We start from the raw sequence: 19,892 nt of genomic DNA, 5'->3' as shown, positions 1-19,892 counted from the left end.
CCAAAGAGGGGAAATACAGCCTGGGGGCTCAGGCTTCACCAACCCACCCGGGTCCTTGCCTGGGGAAAAGTGGCACATTCTGGTACGAACTCCAGCAGATCCTTATGTAAAAGCAAGCAGCACATGCCCACAAAATCCTCAGGAAATATAACAGCCTGGTGTATAGGAATGATTTATCGGCACGGCTTTTGGCTGCAATCCATATATAACCCATAGCGGCTGCGGCAGGATTATCGAAGCAATCAGTCTCGCATCTAATTCAGCAAGGAGAGGGATATTAAAATGAAAAGAGGTCTGTGAAACCCTGGCAGCGGCTCTCCCTCTCACTCAGCGTCCACGTGGCTTTACCGGAAACAAATGGGAGTGAAATTGGCCCCCGCAAGGGTGAAGTGATTTTTACAGCCCCCTCCTGCTGCCCCAGCTCTGCTGTGAGCGTGTGGTCCCTGCTGGGATGCAGCCACCTCCAGATGGGAATACGCCGACCGATTTTGGGGGGCGCAGAGGATGACACCTTCCAGCCAGCACTGGCTGCACAGATTTAAATGGGAGCACACGGACGCTTTGGTCTGTCCTTCCCTCCCTGGAGCTGTTTCTCTACCCAGGCGCAGGGTGGGCAATGGGACAGTGCCCCCGGTTCCCACCGGCTGCCACATGCTCGCCTTTCCCTCCCCTACGCGCTTTCCTCCGGCAAGGCCAGACATGGTGTCAGGGTCAGACCCTCCAAGGGAGTAAGACTTGGTGGCAGCTCAATCCATTCTTCTGTGGGGGTTAGCTCACGCACTGCAAAAAAAGCTGTTTATAACAAAATTGAACACAAACCACCTAAACCAAGGCTGATTTTACTCGCAGAGGATTCTCCCCCTGCTACGGCCGAAGGTCTGTGGTTAAAATTTAACCGGGGCCAACACGCAGGGCAGTTATCGGCTCTCGCTGGGCAGAGTCCAGTGGCTATTTTGCTTTCCCTGGTCACTGTCAGCAGTGGAAGCGGCAGTGCCAAGAGCGGTGTCATCTGCAGCAACAGGGGCATCGATCACAGTTTCCCTTCCTACGGGTGAGTGCAGACCTTGCCAGAAATATATTAGTCACTGTAGTATACAAAGACCGTATGCATCCCTGCCTGACTTTTAATGGAAAAAAATCTCTCAGCGGCTTCTCTAGAAGTCAGAGGACACCCAAAATAACGAGATACTGGAAACAGGCACCCAGCCCCCATCTACGCCGTGTCCCTGTGCCCGAGCAGAGACGATTTTCGTCGTCCCTGGGGTGAAGAGAAGAGCCTTTTGTGCTGCCTGGCCCATCCAACACAGGGTGGAAAGAATCGAGGTACAAATGCAAAGCTGGGCTGGTAGCACTGTAACGGTACAAAACCCAGTGGCAGGTTTCAATAGGAGTCAAAAAACGCCTTTAACCAAGATTTTTTTATAATCTTGACGATACCGCCTAATATTGCTTAAGCAATACAAAATGAGCATCCCAAAACAAGAGCGTAAGCGCTGGACATGGCATTCAGTACGGGCTGGGATGAGCTCAGGGCACCAGCATCACCTTGTCCAGCGCTGCCGAGCGGCTCCCGGCCCTCCTGGAAACAATAGCTCCAGCCCGCACTGCCCACGAGAGAGGAAACGAGAGCAGCGCTGCACTTTGTGAACACCACTTAAAAGACATTAAGGCTGAGTTGAAAGCAAAGCCTCCTCCAAATTACCTCCCCAATCTGATAACAGCCGCCTTCAGTGCTGGGCGATCAGACACCCCTCACGCCGCTCTCAGGGGTGGGCTCTCGGGTTTTGTTGGCCGTTTTTCCCAAAACGAAGTGCTCACGGAGAGGGGCCAGGAAAGGGACGGGGCTCCTTCTCGTGGGAGAGGGGCTGCCTCTCTGGTTGGGGACCATGAAGGCAGCTCCGGCGCCCACAGCCACCACACATCCCCTCCCCAGCGCGGTCCCCCTGGCCCTGAGGACAACCTGGTCCTGTCCCCGGGGATGGTAGCATCGCAGAGCCGTGCGGTCAGCCCACAGCTCCATCACACCAGCTTCCTGCCGTCATCCCGCCGCTGCTTTTGGGCTTTACTGTTACCTTCGTGCTCCGAGCCGTGCACGTGGCCACAGGGCTGCGTCCCACCTCCTAACCACGCTCAATCACCCGCAGCAACCCAACCCGTGGCTTCTCCTAATGAGACCTGTCCCCTGTACAGTCGCTCCACCAGCTCCATCCCCTCCATCCACTCCTGGCCTCTCACTTGCTCCTTGACCTTAAAAATCCCCTCCTTTTCCCAACCCCATGGCCTAACTCTCCCCGGTCCCCCTGCTCCGAGCCCTCGCCTCCCCCGTAGGGTCTGTGCCACCCCTGGTGTCGCGGGGACGGCCACCACCCTGTCACATCCCCGAGCCTGGGATGCTGCCAGCCCATCCTTCTACCACCGGCACATGCCGGGGCTGGCGGGCGGCCGAAGGCGAGCGGGAGCGGGATGCCGGCGGGGCCCGGGCGGCCGCAGCGCAGCTCCCCGAAGCGGGATGGGGGGGGGGGGAAATGACAGCACCGATCCCCCAGCGCCAAAATCCCTGAGCAGGCCGGCTGCCGGCCCCGCGGGAAAGCCCTCTTTGAAGGAGATGCCGTTTCTGCTCGGAGGGCATCTCCGGCCCCGGCCCCGACCCCGGCCACCCGCTCCCGCTCCCGCTCCCGGTCCCGGTCCCGGTCCCTCCGGGCGCGGCTTTGTCTCCGCAGCCGCGGGCGCATCCCCCGCCCGGGCCCTCCCGCACCCGCAACCACCGACCTGGCGGGACGCGCCGCTCCGCCGGGAGAAGGGAGCGGCCCCCGCAGCCCCCGGAGCCGCCGCCGCCGCCCGCGGGGCCGGAGCGCGGCCGCCGCCCGGCGCCGCCTTCGCTTTCGGTTCCGCTCTGGCGGCGGCAGCGAGGGAAGGAGGGAGGGAAGGAGGGAGGAAGGGAGGGAAGGAGGGAGGGAGGGAGGCCCCGCTCCGCCCCGGGGAAGGGGAGGTTTCCCCCCCGGGCAGCCGCATCCTGCCCGCCCACCCCCCCCCCCCCCGTAAGCCGTTCTTTGGGGGGGGGGGGTTTGGTTTGGTTTGGTTTTTGTTTTGGTTTGGGGGGGGGGGGGGGGGTCGGTATTTTCTTTCCCCCTCCGGCCGCGGGGCCTCGCCTTACCTCGCAGCGCAGCCGCGGGACGCAGCCGGGCTGCCCCGAGCGGTCCCGCTCCTCCGCCCGCCGCGCCGGGACGCGGCCCCGGGCGCAGGCGAGCCCCGCTGCCGGCCCCCCGCGGCCCGCAGGGACGTAACCCAGAGCATCGTCCGTCCCGGTGCTCGGCCGGGGCTTCCTCCCCTCTGCCCTTGTGCCAACGCAGAATTTCCAGCGTGAGGTCGACCGGGTGCAAAACTGGGTTACCTGCGTCAGCTAAGCGGTTGCTCAAGGATTCTGAAATCATCACCTAAAGGGGGTTTTAGAAAGCCCTTGTTTGGAAATGTCACAGCGGCCACGGAGCACAGCTCCCGCTCAGGTTGCAGCTCTGCAGCACCTGGACGGAGGCAACACTGCTGCACGGGCACGGCCTTTTAACTCCCCGGCTGACACCAGCCCTTTGTAAACGTCTCCCTTACTTTGTCCTTGATAATTATTTGCGTTTTATTACCGAGAATATTCCCATCAAGCACCGTTCTTGCGCTGAGCTCACCTGCAGTTTTCTGATCAGCTCCTTGCATGAAGCAACACCTTCAACCCTGAGCAGATGCGAACGCCACGGCTGGCGCAAACCCTCTTCCTCGTTGTGCCTTGAGACCTGTTTGCAGGCAACACTTCCACATTGTAGAGCTCCCCGGAGTAGAGCCATGCTTCCATGCGAACTTTATGGCTAAACACAGCTATTTTGACCAGGATCTTGAAAACCACTCTAAAAATAAGGTTTATGCACTTACTGTAAAATAGCAGGCGCTCCAAATGTTTTCTGGATTGAACTCCTCAGCACTGATTAAAACCTAGCTGAGAGGGGCCAAGCCACCAAAACCAGCGTTCCGCAAAGCTGGGTTACTCTTCACTGTTAGAAATACAGTTGCTGTTTTAAAATCAAGGCACTGATTACCTGCCAACAGCCATGTTGCAACACTAATTAACGAGATGCGTAAACTAGCACTGGACTACCCTCCTTTCAACCACATCTTAGACTTTCTCTCTTCCTGCAGTACCTGGCAGGGCTCCAGCAGAGCCAGGTTTAGGTCTGGTCTTGCTTTCTCTTTGCTAACAATGCCACAGTTTAATCTAGTGCTTCCTGGCAGGGTATCTATCTCCAAGAGTTTACACTAATGGTGTTCAGTTTTTATATAGTCACAAGGTGAAAGGGACTGGCACCCCCAGCCCCAAGGTTCACCCACAAAAGGTTTACACTCACAAAGTGCAACCCTGTCTGCCTTGAAATCCCACACTACACCTGAAATGAAATTTTCTTCCAAAATGAGGATCTAATTACTAGAAGTCAACGGCAGCATATTGGATATTGAGTTAGTTGTGATGTTCATTTATCCACCCATAAAACCAGAGCAGGTAAATTATACACAGCACCTATGGGAGAACACATACAATAAAAACATTTCAGCTGAGCTGGTGCTTTTGTTTAGCACTCTTTACTTTTCTCAGCCACTCCTTGCACAAGGGCACGTGTAACAACAATGCCAGGACTTTGCACCGTTAGACCTCTCCAACTGAACCCTGTTTTTTCCCCTTCTGCCAACACCATCTGTTTCTACAGAGTAAACAGTGACTGTAGACAGGTTAAATGCAAAGACATGTTTTAAATGAGACTCCCCATTCTATACCACTAAAAATGAGCACAAAGGAGCTTCGCCTACATTTTCCACTATTTTTTGTACCCCAGTGTTCATAAAGCCAGCATTGATCCTGAAAATGTCACTACTAAGAACAGATATTATTTCATCGTGACTATGCTACTTCCCTCTGCGTGTTTATAATGCAGTCAAGAGAGTCTTTTTTTCCCCCCATTCGATTCTTACTCTTAATTTCAAGTACAGAATAAAAGTGAAATGGGTGGAAACCTATGTCCTCCCTCAAGTCATTACAAACAAAATGCAAGGTTGTTCAACAGAAGACCATGATTTATTGGCAGTTATTTTGAAACACGGATGACTGAATATAATAAAAAGACATTTGTAAAAAAACAGAAAAACAAATCTCATCTTTAAATGCATCACTTGAAGGCATTGATTAAGGGGACACCATGTGCTGGCAGTTCCTGGTGCAACTGACGGAACAACATGGCACATTTGTTCCTTTCGTGGGTCTTGCCTAGGGTGTGGAACAGCCGGGCTTGGAAGTAGAGAACATCTCTGAGCTGCTCTTTGCTGTCCACTTTGGCAAAGTAAGTCTTGGCTTCATTTAGATTCAAGATAGCAGATTCCAAAGCTGTCGAAAAAAGGGGGACAGTCATATTTAAGATAATATCACAGTAACAACTCCAAGCAATATAGCTCAATTCTAAGGAGCCCAATTATAAATTCCTCAGCTTTTCAAAACAATTCGTGTCTTAGCAACATGGTCTTTCAGCTAGTTTCTGTTATCAGCCTTTGCTGCAAAATACGGGTGTGAAAGTATGCAGATAAACAGGATTCCATTATAAACACTGCATCTGTTGAATAACTAACTTCAAATTAATTTTGCTATCCGATAACTAGGTAACACACTATTGTATCACTTCAACTTTTTTTAACAGTGATCACATAGCAGGACTCCAATATATACACTGGTTTGCACTTCTCAGCTTCTGAGTGCAGTTTCAGTGAGAATTACTCTTCACACTACCTTCAATCTTCTTTTGTGGAGTGTAGGAAGCTGCAGAAGCCACCTGACACTTGGCCACCAAGAACATGGCGCAGCCTTTGTCCAGGACAGCTCCGTGGGCCAAGACAGGTTCTATTGCCGTGTGCAGAATATTCAGGGCTTGTTCAGGAATGCCAAGGATCAGCTGAAAGAGAAATACTTACTGGTCTAATACTGGAATCCACTGGTGAGAGCAGCTTCTTCAGAGAAGACCAACATAAGCCACATCTGTTTCTAATAATGCAATGCGCTACAGACGAGGATGTAAATTTTTTTCCCCCCACAATCTTCTTTTAAATCAAAACTTATTAGTAGAAATGAGCTACCATCTGAAATGATTAGGCACGGCTTCTCCACTGCAGTCAGTGCTGACAACCACGTCTCTGCCAGCTCAGAATAAACAATATAACTGAACTCCATTACAAGCATTATTTTTAATTCAAACACATGCCAAACCATGCCACGAGAAAGCCAAAATACTAGCAGAAAAAATAACAACTGAAGCAATTAAGGCAGGCCCAATTTATGCTTGCCTGCTTAATTATATGCAATAACTACATATCTTAGTGATACACATGAAACTCAACTTTTATTATTTACTATCAACATTTAGAATAGACTTCTTCAGAATCAATAATTTAATTCCAACAAGGTTGTGTTCTTAAATCTCACAGGAATAAAAATGGTATCCAGATCTCCCCAGAATACATGTTGCCCTACAGCCCTGCGAAAACACAAATCAGACATACCTGGGAGAAAGCCAAGTTCAGCACAGTTTCAGAAGCCAAGTACTGTAGACTATATTCTCGAGAGAGGGCAAGAGCCTGCAGCAGGACAGGCAATGCTATGGTATGACATGAAGATCTCCAGTAGAGCTCTGCTATTGACAGCAGTACGCTAACCAAAACAGGAGGAAAGAATTACAAACTTTTTCTTTTGATCAAAAATGTCTGCTTATTTCCCCAACAATTATTCCATCCATAATGGTATTGATTTTATTGTGAATTACATTACTGCATATACAATAAGCTTCAATTACACTCTTAAGAGGAGATGTCGCCAACATACAAAAGATTAAATAACACTGTAACTACTCTGAAGGTTAGCACAAAGGTACAACTACACACATACATTTCTATTTCCTGTTTATTTTGGATGCAGTGTTTCCCTCTTCTGTAAGTCTTTGTGGAACTTTAAAATAAGTTTACTACCTTTTAATTTACATATTAAAGATGACTAGGTTTCAATTCCACAATATTTTGAGGATTCCTCCAGACTGTGATTAATAAATGAAATTAATTTGTAATCTCCAAATCATAGTAGGTAATCTGAAGACTAGTGAACTCTGAACACAGACAAATTGAAATGGCTGATTCTGATCACTGCACAGTGGCTTTAATACTCTGAAAATGAAACATTCTTACCTAATCACCATCTCAGTGTTCTTGATTTTCTGGCAGTGGATCAACAACTTCTGCAAAAGTTTGTGCGCCTCTGACATTTGATTTTGGGCTTTCAATACAATGGCTTTTCTGCCGTGGTAGAAAGAAAACATCAGTGATCGTATTTTTATATTTTAGATACAATTCTGCTCTTCGGAACACAGTAAAATAGGTCTCTATTTTGTGACCTGTTTCTTGTAACCACAGAATGGCATTCTGGCAAAGTGTATGCATGCTATACACACCGGCAGGGGAAAAACAGGTATCTCTGAATCCAACTGGACAACTCGCAGCAGAAAGGACCAAATTCCTAAAACAGCTTTAGACAGAAAACAGGGATTGCCAAAACCCAAGGCCAAACAGGCAGCAGAAGTGGGAGGGCATGCACGCTGGAAAGCACAAGTAATTATTTGTAAGAAAAACAGGTATGAGGTAAAGTAGCTAAAATTGGCTTGAGCTAACAAGGATATGGAGCAACAGGGAAAAAGCAAGAACAGGGAAATAAGAAACAAATACCCAGCAGTAGGGGATGTGTACTAATGCCCTCAACCCAGACACCGAGTAGACTATTTAAAGATCAGGGAAATCACAAACAGTCCAATTCCAGAAGGACAAGCATCAGGTCCCACAGCTTGAATACTGATCTTCCAGCTTACTGGCACTGGCTATGTTTTTAGGTGTTTTGCCTCATTGAAAATCAACAACAAATTGGTTTTAACAGTAAGCTGTTTTCCATACTCACCAAATAACAAATTTTAACCCTACCCATTTCTAACATGTCATTCTCATTTAGAAACAAGAACCCATTAAGGCGAGTGAAAATCATATTGTTCCATTTTGTAGATGTAGAAACCAGGACACAGATGAAAACACTGAAGCTCTCTTACCATAGCAGAGTTGAGACTAGGCCCGAGATCCCTAGCTATTTGACATAAAATTCTGCTTTGTGCTTAGGTTTGAGTACAGTCACCACGGCAGATTTTGAAGAAGTATTTTGCGTTCTTACAACAGATCTACTGCTCTAGAATAACACCAACTTCAGCAGTGCTATTCCAGTTCTTAAAATGTCCAGAGAAACAACTAGACATTACTATTGCAGGACATACTCTAATGGAATAAGCACTACAGGTTAGACAACGTGACCATAATTAGTTCTGGAAAGGGAAGAACATGTAAGCACATGTGACTGCCAGCAATCATTCTGCTAAATTTTTCATTATCTTCATGGGACACACCTGCAAGTGTATGCAGATTCATGATTTCTTACCTGTATACGCCTTCAATGCTATTAAGTGCTGTAATTCCTGCTACAAGAGAATCTGCGATATGGTATCTGCCATCATTCATGGCTCTCTCAAACTGTATTTTCTGATCAAACAGCATCCAAAGCTAAACAAAGAACATCCAGGAACAAGTTTTAGAAGTTGCGCCTGCTCATTTTCTAATCCCAAGTTAAAAGTTACTTTTTATTTTCCCCTATGGATATTTACGTCTAGACACAAGTAACTCCACTGTCCAATTATCCAATTACTGGATTTACTAAATTACTGTCCTCAGCAGAAATGCTCAGGTCTGGATTAATGTTTCAATACCAAAGCTCACCTATTTGACTGCATTTTAAGTAAAAAAGCTCTTTTAAATCATTACTAATGCTTTGAAACAGCAGACCTGTTCTATAACGAAAAGAGAAGGACCAAACTATATTTAATGGAATCTTGAACACGTCAAGGTAAATACTATCTTATAGACTCAAGTGTTAATGTGTTTCCCAGAGTCACACATAAACCAGCCTATTCTCTCAGTTATTTTGGGATTGTAATATGTCAAAATAAGTAGCACTAATTAAACAGAACTTTGAAGCTCCAAATCAATGCAGAGCATTTAATTCCTATATGTGCTTATGAGGGAGCTGTATATTCCTCTGTCAATGACATTTCTACTTAAACAGCTTTTTCTTAGGAGCCTATGGTGAGATAAATGTCTTGCCAGTCTTAAAACAGAGGCATCTTTTTCATGCTTTTGTAGAAAAGTTTGTGCTGCACAGCTTCCCGTGAGGTCATGAGCCAAGTGAAATTAGCAAATGTATAGCCCAAGGCATATGGAGGAAAGAATTCAGATGCAATAGAATTCAGATCCTGTTGTATAATAGTACATAATTTACAGGCTAAATTATAAATATTCTACCTGTGCATGCTGACTGTTGGGAGGGAATCTTTCCTTTAGGTGTTTCAATATTTCAGAAGCAGCTGCAAAGTATCCCTGTAACACAGAAACAGCACTCTGATTAACATACACTGGGACAACCACCACTCCCCTTGATTTCAACACAACCTTCACAGAAAGAACTTGCCAAACAAAAACGCTGCATTTTATTCGCCCCCAATACAGACATTAAAGGCAGAACAAAACACGAGTCAAGTCTTGCCTTCTCTGTCAATAACACCCACACATCCTCTCACCTAAATGACATTTTGTGCAACTAGCCATAAAACTTACCTGCTCTGCATGTAGCTCAGCCAGGTGACACAATACCACAGCGAAGGACTCTGTGTTATTCTGCTGAACGCCCACATTCACAGCCTCCAGACTGTTCATGCTCAGCAGTGTTTGGGCTTGTTGAAGTGCCATGGTGCTTGTGCAAGAGAAACATCTTTTAGCTTTCAAGCAACAAACAACAATCATTTTTAGACTGTTGTCATAACAAGACCATAGATAATGTTTTCTGGTAAGCCAGAGGCCTGGGGGAGAATGAAAACTTGTAAAACAACTGCCATCCAGGAACTCCAGACAATACAGGCACACCAAGTACTACATACCGAAAGCTGCACACAGTCTAAGCACTGAGATGCTGAAAATGGGGGCACAGGAACAACTTATGATCTAGTTGCCACTACTAAATGGGAACTCAATCTCTTCTCCAGTATGAGTTTTAAAGGAACACAAGAGAATGGAAATAATTGCATTCAGTCTGTACTGAACCACAGCCTGATTGCTTTATTTTAGTGCACTGGAGAGACGCAGTCACTTGTTACACCTATATAAATAACTCAAAAGGCATTATGTGCTAACAAGTACACTGAGCTAACCCAAGAGTTCCAAAGAAACAAAATACCTGCGGCCGTATAATCTCCAAATGGCAGTCTTCTGTGCTATACTAATATCAATAAGCTCTGACAAGCTGTGTTTCCAGTGCAACAGATCAGAATCTTTTAAGGCATCCATTAGTTTGTTGGCAGCCTTTCCTGCAAAAGCTCTTTGCTGAACCAAGGACTGTATTCCCAGGGAAGCAAGGTACTGGGAAGAAGAAAAAAAAAAACAAAACAACAGCACTGAAAGACAAAGAGTAGAGGACAGTTTGCAAATTACACCAGAGCAAGAGTTCTAAACTAAGAAAAAACTCCCAAAGAAAAAAGAGGTGATGTTATTCAGCACAGACAAAGGAACACCGCTCCAGGCATTTCTTTAAATACCCACTTATGCACACCCACACATATGTGAATGCCATTTTGTTAGATGTGAAAGGTAATTTCCACTCCCCCACACAGAAGTCTTAAAGAGGATGACAGGACTTGTACCTGAATTTCTCCAATGATGAAACAGCTGTGAAAACACAGAGCCTTCCCTCCCCTTCCCCACCAAGTGGCCATGCCTGCTCTCACCTCCCAACATCAGCAGTTTAGTTCCTCTTAGAACAATTCTCTTAAACAGATTGCAGATCTTGGGGAAGACAGAAGTAAACATTAACGGCCAACAGATTGAGGGCACAAAACCATCTAAGGGGAGGGCTGCCTTGCAAGGTTTCACAGCTGGGACAGAGCCATACAAGCAAACGCGTTCAAAGCCCTGCCAGAGGCATCAGCACTGAGTTTTGGGAAAGGCGGAGGCCTAAGAACCTCCCTCAAGCACCAGCAGATTGCGCTACGGGCCTAAGGCTGAAACGGTGCATGGGGCCACGCTAGTAGCCACAGAGAGTTTTTCTGCCTGAAAAACAAAGAAGTTAGAAGGAAAAACAGTGAGCCTTGCAATAATGCACTGGCATTAAAGCAACTGAACTCTGGTTTGTTAATATGGAGAGTAAAAATAATAGAAACAGCTAGATTTTGGAGTGTTAAAATAGATTTGTTTAAATTCAGTTACATATTTTGAACAATGCAGCCACAAGACCCAAAACCCTATCATGCACGCTCCCCTCGCCACATGTGATTGTCCTAGAATAAAGTTAAGGATAAATGAAATGGACTTACTGGCAAACCAAAATGTAAAGATTTGTTTACAGAGTGCTCCAGCAGAACACAGCTATCGAATATCTTCTGCTCCAAGATGTACAACCAGCTCTAGTAAGGGAAAAAAGTTAAAATCTCATTGCAAATAGCTAATGGCTGCAGCACTTTCAACTTCTCTTACTTTTTGCACAGAATGCACAAAAATTCACTGGAAATACAAACCACTCTTCAGAATTAGTATGATACTACGGCAACTCCTATTAAGTGCTGCACAGCAAAATATATCAAAAGTGCAGCTAGGCTGGGACACTGGCTTGACAGCAGTCAATGCTGGAGATTCACAGTAATGCACAGAAACCCCATTATACAGTTAACCGTGGAAAGCAGGAGTTTGATACCACTGATGCCAATTCATTATACCAATAATGTTAATTACAGAACAAAATACAGAGGAATCCAAGTCTTTCCCTCCTCCTTTCTGTTTGTTTAAAGGAAGGCTGATTACTCTTTGAGAATCCAACAGACAGTAAAGAGGAAGTTTATGAAATACTTTGTCTCTTTAAAACATATAAGACTAAACTTCAAGGTTAGTACTGAGATCTTAGTACTCTGGGATCACAGCTCCTGTTTAAGAAAGTAATCCTGAGTTGCAACAAAACCATCCCATGATTTCCCTACAGTCTGTTGCTCTGGGTGACCCACCTGCCAGAAGCACCCCACTGTTGGACAGTCATATTTAAATTACTGATGCATTTGATGAGATACTACTATAAGAGCAGTTCTGCAACAGTTCACTGAGCAAAGGCTCAGATAACAGAGACAAAGGTGACTTAACCCTCATTTCAACACAGCTACCTTACCAGGCAGTGCTGCAAGCAAACGTGGTCGTTAGACTCCTGTGCAATTCGGATGGCTTCCTGAAGTGCAAGTTCAGCCTGTTGGCTATCAGCAAACAAAAAGGGAGAACGTATTAGTACTCCCACAGTGCTTAAAATATAGCATTATAATACAGAGGTATATTAATCTAAATTATGCATATCGCACTCAGAAGATAACTGATTTAATAGACTGCTGAGAAAGCCTGTATTTTCCTCCTAGCACTTCAGCAATATATTCTATTCTTGAGGATAATAAGCAAGACGGCATCTGCAAGGCACTACAAAAATGCAACTGTAACCCCTAAGTGGGCTTTCAAACCCTGTATGTGCCAATGTGCCAAGTTATTGTTTGAACAGGGGCAATGTTAAGTATCTGCCTGTGCAGAAAATGTTGTTGCTCTCAATTTTGCAGATGTCCTTCCCATCTCCAGTCCTTTTACATGATGCATCCAGGCAGCAGTCAATAAATGCAAACCATATATGGAAATGGGTAAGCCAGCTTTATCAATAAAATAACACCGACCCCTATGGCATTTTAAAACCAAAAAAGCTGAGATGGCTTTTTTTTTTTTTAATTATTCTTTTTCCAGATCATCAGCTCTATGTTGATTTGAATGTTAACAGAAAACCAACCACACTTTCTTGAGAATATAGCTGAAAACAGGCATTCATGTCCACTGACCTTTCTGAGGTCATGGAAACATAGCAATTGAGAACCGGACACAGACAAATGTCAACTCTTACCCAGCTGTAGATGGCTCAGTTATATGGAAACCAAATAAATGTCAAAATAAAAACAAACCAAAACAAATCAAGATTCCAAGAAAATCCCAATGCAACTATAGCTCTTATCAAATTACAGAAAGTCCCTTCTTCTCCTGAACAGATTTTCAGAATGAACAAAAGGTCTATCTATCAGCACTTACGAGATGCAACAAGATGAATTTTAGTTGTGCAGTACAATATATTAACTTACTAATGGCCAAACCGACAGTGCAGTGCAGCTAGATTCAGAGCAGCGTATCTCAGACTCCGACCGTAACCTTCATCCCCATTGCTTTTGCTTTCTGCTCCAGTGAGAATTAAACGGTCAAAATAATGAAGGAGGCTGTGTGTTGAACTGAAGACATCTTGCACTCTGAGACTATTTAAGTAGCTTAAATAATGCTAAAAATTGAAGCAAAATCAGCTTTAACTATACAGAACAATTAAAACAAAGGTTTTGTTTGTAATTACTATATGTATTCTTGCTGGGAAAGGTTGCCTAACAAGTGCAACCATGAAACACTGTATGGCCAGGAAAGCGCTTGATCAGAAGTTGCAGCGATACTGATACTACCCGTGCAGAATTCCTGTAAATCTTGGATAAAATTGCTTTTTTTCCCTAATAGGATCTTCCAAATTGTGTCCCATAGGCCAAGGTCTGGCCATCAGAATTATCCCACCCCGTCTGAGACCTCTACACAGGTAGAATCCCTGTATTTATGTGCTAAGCGAGAGTGGGAATGGAGGCATGACTCCCACTGTGTCTGCACTCAGGAAGATACTCAGAAGCATGAGCACTGCTTCCAAATGCCATGCAGATAGAAAGTAGATGCTAAAACTATGTATTTTCTTCTTGGCATGGAGACCTGGGCAGGACAACACTTTATGTCAGACAGACAGAACACTGCAGAGGACTTCTGCAGTTGTGAAGTCCAGCCCCTGCTATGGCAGCCCTTGTCTCCAAACAAGAGCAAGAAAAATCCTGTCCACCTCAGCCCAGGGCTACTGGGAGGAAGAGTTAGAAAGTAAGGCAGGAAAGAGCTGACTGGGAACTCACGGCACTTGCTCAAGAATAAGTTGTTGAGGAACAAGGCAAATGCTCACAGCATAGGTCTGGAACCAACTCTCAATGTGAGTTGTCTGTTGCTTTCAGTATAAATTGCTATTAAGCACCAGAAGTAAACTGAACACCAGTAAGCAAATCAACAGATATTGCACTTAATACTGATTTTTAAACTATGGGAGTATGAGGCCTGAAATTTCTTAGGAAAGCACGTGTAAAAAGAAATGTTTTAGATTTAGTTGAACAAGGCGGCACTCACATAGTCCCACCAAAATTAAGAGGATTATATCCGTGCATAAAGCTAGACATGTGGTTAAGTACTTAGCTTAATTAAGGTTTCTGTACCTTCAGGAGTTTCAGTCTGAATTACTAAACATTTACATGCAACTTACATTTTTATCATCTGCTTGTATTTCAATATAGAATAAATTACTCCCCAATAATCCCATCCTAGAGTTAAGAAATCCCTTTACAACCATTTTGGATGAAGAAAAAGATACTTACTGCTTCAGCAAAGTCTGGATTAAATTTTAACAAGTTGTTCAATTCCTTTTGTAAAGATGCTGGAGTAAGAGCCTTTGTTTCATCGTTCTTTAATAAAGAAGCCTGGAATAAAAATTGAAAACTAAAAGTAAGATAAGTAACTCAAACTGGAGGGTTACAAATATATTTTAATACATGCTTGTCAGTTTGTTATCTGCTTGGAGAGAACATTAAAGAAGATTTTGTAACAGCTCTGTCTACTATGACGCTGAAACATCAGTGGCAGTTTTATTCTATACTACATTATAGCATTCACCTTCCAGAGATCAGAGAGACCAAGTAAAAGAAAAGCTTATTCAAAGGTACTTAAAAGAATTCTGTCTAAGTTTCTCTTTGAAGAACTAATACAACAGATCACTCACTGGAATTGCATTTATCTTCTCACAAAAAAAGCAGGAAACTAAATAACAGTAAATCCATAGTTTGCTTCGGTAAGTAGATCAATTAATAAAAAATTACAATAATCTAGTTACTAGAATAAGCATTACTGAATACTGAATAATAAAAAGACTTCGAATTTCAGACCCCTCCTAAACATTCCGATTCCCACATAATATTCTAATTAGGAGGGAAAAAAAAAATTATACATACCAGTAACAAATACTCTACATAAATCACAGCAGCTAAAAAACACAGTATAACAGAACACCACTGCAGTTTAAATCCATACCCTGACCAGAACACTGCAGTCTGTCTCGTCTTCTCATTCAACCCCATTTCTAACTCTACTCCTGGATAAGGGGTCCCCTATTCCACATGCGTGTGGTTATGGAGGTTGAAGGGCCAGCAACTGGAGCTAGATCACAGGGGTCCGTGTGTCTGTGGTGCCCGCAACTGGAGTGGGGACCACAGGGCGCAGAGGTCCATGTGTCTGTGGTGCCAGCAACTGGAGCAAGTGAGGGTGTGCATGTCAGTGGGTGACCGCTGGTGAGCTGGACTAGGCAGAAAGTAGGATAAGCAGCTTGAGAGCCAAGTATTGAAACAGCTGTAAGACTGGGCCAGATATGTTTCTTTGAACAAAACAACTGGAGGAAGTCCAGGCCAACCAGGAGGTCCCAACCCAACCAATGGAGAGACTGTGGAGCCTTTGGGTCAACTGAGAGATCCATCTGTATGTGTCTCGTGTCTTTCTGTGGAGGCAACTGGAGACAAGACAATCCAGGGACCAGTTACTTGATAAACTGAGTGTATAAGCTCAGTTACTGGTGGAATCAAGAGAGACAGCACGTGCACGCAAGAGCATACACCTGTATATATTTCACACTAATGGACCTTCATCCTCATCAGCCGGAGAGGGGAATGGGATAACACATGCTCAACTTCAACACTGGTTGCACTGGGGGTCATGGAGCTGCAGGAGCCTTGTCACGATCAGGCTACCAGATTCAACAACTCCTAACAGTATAGAGCCTAATGGGACTGAGAACTTGCTTTGAACTTTTAAAATGTATATGAAACATCACATATTATATGTATTTTGTTTTTTTAGCAAGCTATTATAAGCACGCAGTGCATTCACTGACATTTGTGCCCATCTGTACTTCTGCTCCATTTTGTATTTACCCGCTGGAATAATCAACAAAACTGCACATTTCACAGACATCAAATCTGAGGCGAGTAGTCAGAATGGACGTGACCTTCCCAGAATCAAATACCATCATATGACGTACATGTCTAGATAAAACACTTTTAGCCCCAAGTGCTCATACTGAGCAACTACATGCAAGATATCAACAAATCTTTAACAGATCTAAGAAAACATTGTGTCTGACACTGTGGATAACATTGAAGGTGAAATTCATGTTATGGATCATTTAGTCAACTTTATTCAGAAATAACATACCTGCTGAGAAAGAAAATACTCTGCTTGTTTCTGGGAAAGAGGCCCACTGCAAGATATCTCTTCTTCCCTGATAAGAAGCACTCTGGTTAGAAACAAGGGCAATGAAATAGAATACAAGGAAATACATTTTATCAGACACTCCACGCTTTTGCTTTATAAAGTTTTATGAGATATTATAGCTCAAAGCATGAAAGGAAACTAAAAGGAGACAACTTAATAAATAATGAAATCTGCTACATCAAAGTTAGTAATTCAGATGATTTCACACACTTTAGTTGTAATCTTCAACCTGCAGAGACGGTAGTCAATATGAATGTTACCCTAAATACATGTGAAAACCCAAAGAAAAACAGCAGATAGAAGAGTTGAGGTTGACATATTCAAATGGCTTTGTTCTGTTTTTCCTTTCTTCTGAAGATAGTCACAATGAAATGAACTGGCACTTTGGCCACATACATCACTCCAGAAAACAGCTGCTCTGCAAGAGCAGATAGAAGTTTATTCCATGGAAAGACAGCAACCACAGCATACAGCCAGATTCCAAAAGCTGTTAACTGACTCATGCTGTAGCAGAGCATGCACAAGCACAAGTTTATATAAGGACAGTTTAGAAAGTACGTTTTAAATATACGGATACACAAAATGCTTCTAGGATTATTCTTACAGTGGAGCACCTCTCTACCGGGTGAAGAGTGTCAGTATTTGCTTCTCATTTTTGATGTAAATAGATGTGACTTCTTTTATTTGGAGAAGGGCGAAAAGAGAAACCAAAAACATTAAGCTCAGCTTTTTCCTTGTTGGAAGCAAGAGTGACCTCTCCAACAGCTTCAGCACATCACAGACTAGCATAACCAGAGAAGACATTCAGCAGCGGGCTGTACTGAAGGAAACTGTGGGCAGCATCTGGCCTTTAGCCTGCGATTCCCTAAAAGGATGGGGTACTGGCCATCTACAAGACATGGAGCAGAACTGTTGCCATTTACAAGTGTTACCACATGGTGGCACCAAGGAAACGGAGAGGCCACCCAGCTCTGCCAGCGTATGAAGCTTTAAAAAAAATACAAGATTACAGTACACTACATCTCAATATCGCAGCTGAAGACGTTAGTGATAGGACATGCATGGGGCCTAGATGAGCATTTGTGGAGTTTGGGAGGTTTAACAGGAGTAGCATCTTGAGCTGGACAAAGCTTAAGTTTACTCTGATGTGTATAGAAGTAATCTGAAATAAGACTAATTCTCTTAAGAAGTGGGAAAGACTTTAATATTAATATATCACCTTAAAGGTACATCAAGTTCTTCTTTCTCCATTTTCCCCTCCAGTTCCTCTGTATTTGTCAGTTCCATATCACTCTCATCAATTCCATTTTTTTTCTCATCGTTTTGAAAGTACTGCTGAAGTGCAGTGTAAAGTTTATAGACCTGACTAAAAGAAAGCTTATTGTATGCCAAGATCATATGGCGCAGAAACAGACCTGCAAAGGAAAACATCTGTTATGACAACTGTCTGTAAGGGTGCTATTTCAGAGAGGAGACTAGAAATCATAATAAGCAGAAGCTTAAATCACATTAAATTTTGCTTAAGTGTCTCATCTCAGCCTACCAATTGATAAAAGTCAATTTTGCAGGGTGTAAATCTGGTATTAATTAGTGGCAAATCTCACAGACTATCTGATCACAGAAAAATCGTTAAGATCAGCAAGAACTGCACAATACACAAAGTTATTGGTTAATATGAAACATCTGAGCAAGAGAAAAGTTGTATTATGCAAACTCTACACCTCCCCAAAAAGAAAAAAAAAGCTGTATCCTGAATGAATTACATCAACGATAGATACCACATCAAATATAGTGTATGGATAACAATTAGTTACCTACTACACTTGTTTTATGAACTTCTGGCTCTGTCCCTGTAAATGAATCTGAAAGGTCATCAAAAAATTGTTCCATATCTTTCAGTTCTCCTTCTGCCATAAGTTTTAACCTAAACAGGGAAAGAAAAACACATTTTTTTTAGGATATTAATAATATGCATCAAATAAAATATTCTTCTATTTCAGGTATAGATGAGTAAAGAGAAACAGAACCAAGTGGTAGCTAATTCATGATGTGCAGGAGATTTTTATACACATGAACCAAATCGAAATATACTGAATATTAATAATAAGCAAAATAGTAATCAGGTTTGGGTTTTTTTTTCTTTTTTAAACAGTTCTTTTAATATGGAGAACAATTAGAAAAGATTGTTATTCTTTCGATGAAACAATTAGGAACCCAAAATAGACTGATTTTTTAAACTGGTGCTGTTTAGCGAGTTAGCTTTAGTGAGTTAGTTAGATCTTCTGTATCACAGAAACTTTAAAACTCCGACGCTTGGCTTGTGTGCCTTTCAGAACGTATTGATGAAAACTAAGAAAACTGTAGAAGTACATTTTTGCTCCCAAACGTATGACATTTTAACTATACATTTACACATTTCAGAGCACTTCTTCACAGAGATCAGAGCAGATATGGGTAGTGCAGAGCACGCATGTAACTGCTTGCCCATCTTTCACAGAAATACTGGCTGTGGCGGTGGAGTTTTCACGTTTGCAGTACAGGATACGGAAACCACACGAGGGAAGGGATTCACTGAACGACGCAAGCCTTTCCTCGGCCTCCAGCTGCAGGGAAGCCTGGCTCGCTGCGACTTCGTGCCTCCCTCCGCAGCGGGGGCCGGGGCCAGGGCCAGGGCCAGGGCCAGGGCCCGGGCCCGGCCCTCAGCCGCTCTCCCCCCGCCTCGCCTCGCCTCCCCTCCCCCGATGGCAGGGACACAGTTTAAGGGTTGCCCGAGGGCAAGCCGCGGCCCCGGCGCCCACCTGATGTGCACGGAGTTGGCCAGGTGCGAGCAGGACTCCTCGATGGCCTTGAGCAGTCGCGACAGCGGCATGTCAGGGCCCTGGGGAGGAGAGCGATATGTCGCTACAGGCCACAACACAAGCGGCCCCTTCGGGTCGCCTTCCCTCCCCCTCGGGGCCCGTCCCCGACCTGCAGCAGCGGCAGCAGTAGCCGGTTGAGCCGCCGCCGCTCCAGAAGGCCGAGCTGCGCGCCGGCGCGGCCCAGCTCGCTCAGGAGCACCAGCAGCGCCATCTTGTAGGGGGTGACCCAGTCCTTGATGCCGAAGACGTTGGCATGCACCACGCCGTTCGTCATCATTGGGTTGAAGTAGAGGCTTTCGTGCACGCTCGCCATGGCGGCAACCGGCCACCACCGGCCGCCCGCCCCGTCACCCGGGAAACCGGGCTCGCCCGCCGGCCAATCGCCGC

General features: G+C 44.7%; 2 protein-coding genes and 1 long non-coding RNA gene across 13 annotated transcripts in view; 1 reads left to right on the top strand and 2 right to left on the bottom strand.

Moving 5' to 3' along the window:
- Positions 1-3,692, bottom strand: part of CAMKK2 (calcium/calmodulin dependent protein kinase kinase 2) — a 19,185-nt gene extending 15,493 nt beyond the window's left edge. For 2 of the 10 annotated variants that reach the window (XR_003924818.2, XR_003924819.2), the window contains exon 1: positions 2,770-2,902. The gene's annotated coding sequence lies outside the window, so the exon portion shown is untranslated. Of the gene's footprint in view, positions 1-2,769; positions 2,903-3,154; positions 3,270-3,391; positions 3,513-3,677 lie in introns of those variants that run through there. The other 8 variants (XR_003924820.2, XM_030024093.2, XM_030024099.2 and 5 more) reach the window with 6 other exon arrangements.
- LOC115345426 overlaps positions 1-13,343 on the top strand; it is a 23,231-nt gene extending 9,888 nt beyond the window's left edge. Inside the window, exon 3 of the long non-coding RNA XR_003924823.1 lies at positions 12,998-13,343. This is a non-coding gene — a long non-coding RNA (uncharacterized LOC115345426). The remainder of the gene's footprint in view (positions 1-12,997) is intronic.
- ANAPC5 (anaphase promoting complex subunit 5) lies at positions 5,092-19,892 on the bottom strand. 2 transcript variants are annotated; one of them, XM_030024092.2, is made up of 17 exons: positions 19,615-19,892; positions 19,446-19,525; positions 18,462-18,571; positions 17,867-18,062; positions 16,588-16,654; positions 14,706-14,807; positions 13,350-13,540; positions 12,356-12,437; positions 11,517-11,606; positions 10,385-10,566; positions 9,769-9,904; positions 9,457-9,531; positions 8,540-8,661; positions 7,255-7,362; positions 6,580-6,727; positions 5,813-5,975; positions 5,092-5,416 (listed from the first exon to the last, which is right to left on the bottom strand). In XM_030024092.2, the coding sequence occupies exons 1-17, from the start codon at positions 19,816-19,818 to the stop codon at positions 5,202-5,204; spliced, it is 2,271 nt and encodes a 756-aa protein (XP_029879952.1). In that variant the 5' UTR covers positions 19,819-19,892; the 3' UTR covers positions 5,092-5,201. The 2 variants fall into 2 exon arrangements, with proteins under 2 accessions (XP_029879952.1, XP_040981719.1); XM_041125785.1 differs by lacking the exons at positions 19,446-19,525; positions 19,615-19,892 and adding an exon at positions 19,132-19,310.

The sequence above is a fragment of the Aquila chrysaetos genome, chromosome 9 (assembly GCF_900496995.4).
Source record: "Aquila chrysaetos chrysaetos chromosome 9, bAquChr1.4, whole genome shotgun sequence".
Classification (NCBI taxonomy): domain Eukaryota; kingdom Metazoa; phylum Chordata; class Aves; order Accipitriformes; family Accipitridae; genus Aquila; species Aquila chrysaetos.
This window is presented reverse-complemented; position numbering and strand designations above follow the sequence as displayed.

Bases quoted from the DNA above. Each gene is read 5' to 3' on its own strand.
- ANAPC5 (XM_030024092.2), bottom strand. From the start codon at position 19,818: ATGGCGAGCGTGCACGAAAGCCTCTACTTCAACCCAATGATGACGAAC. The intron at 18,572-19,445 runs GTGGGCGCCGGG...TTCCCTGTTTAG, and splicing joins GCCAACTCCGTGCACATCAG to GTTAAAACTTATGGCAGAAG. The intron at 10,567-11,516 runs GTAAGTCCATTT...TCTTCTTCCCAG, and splicing joins CTTTACATTTTGGTTTGCCA to TACCTTGCTTCCCTGGGAAT.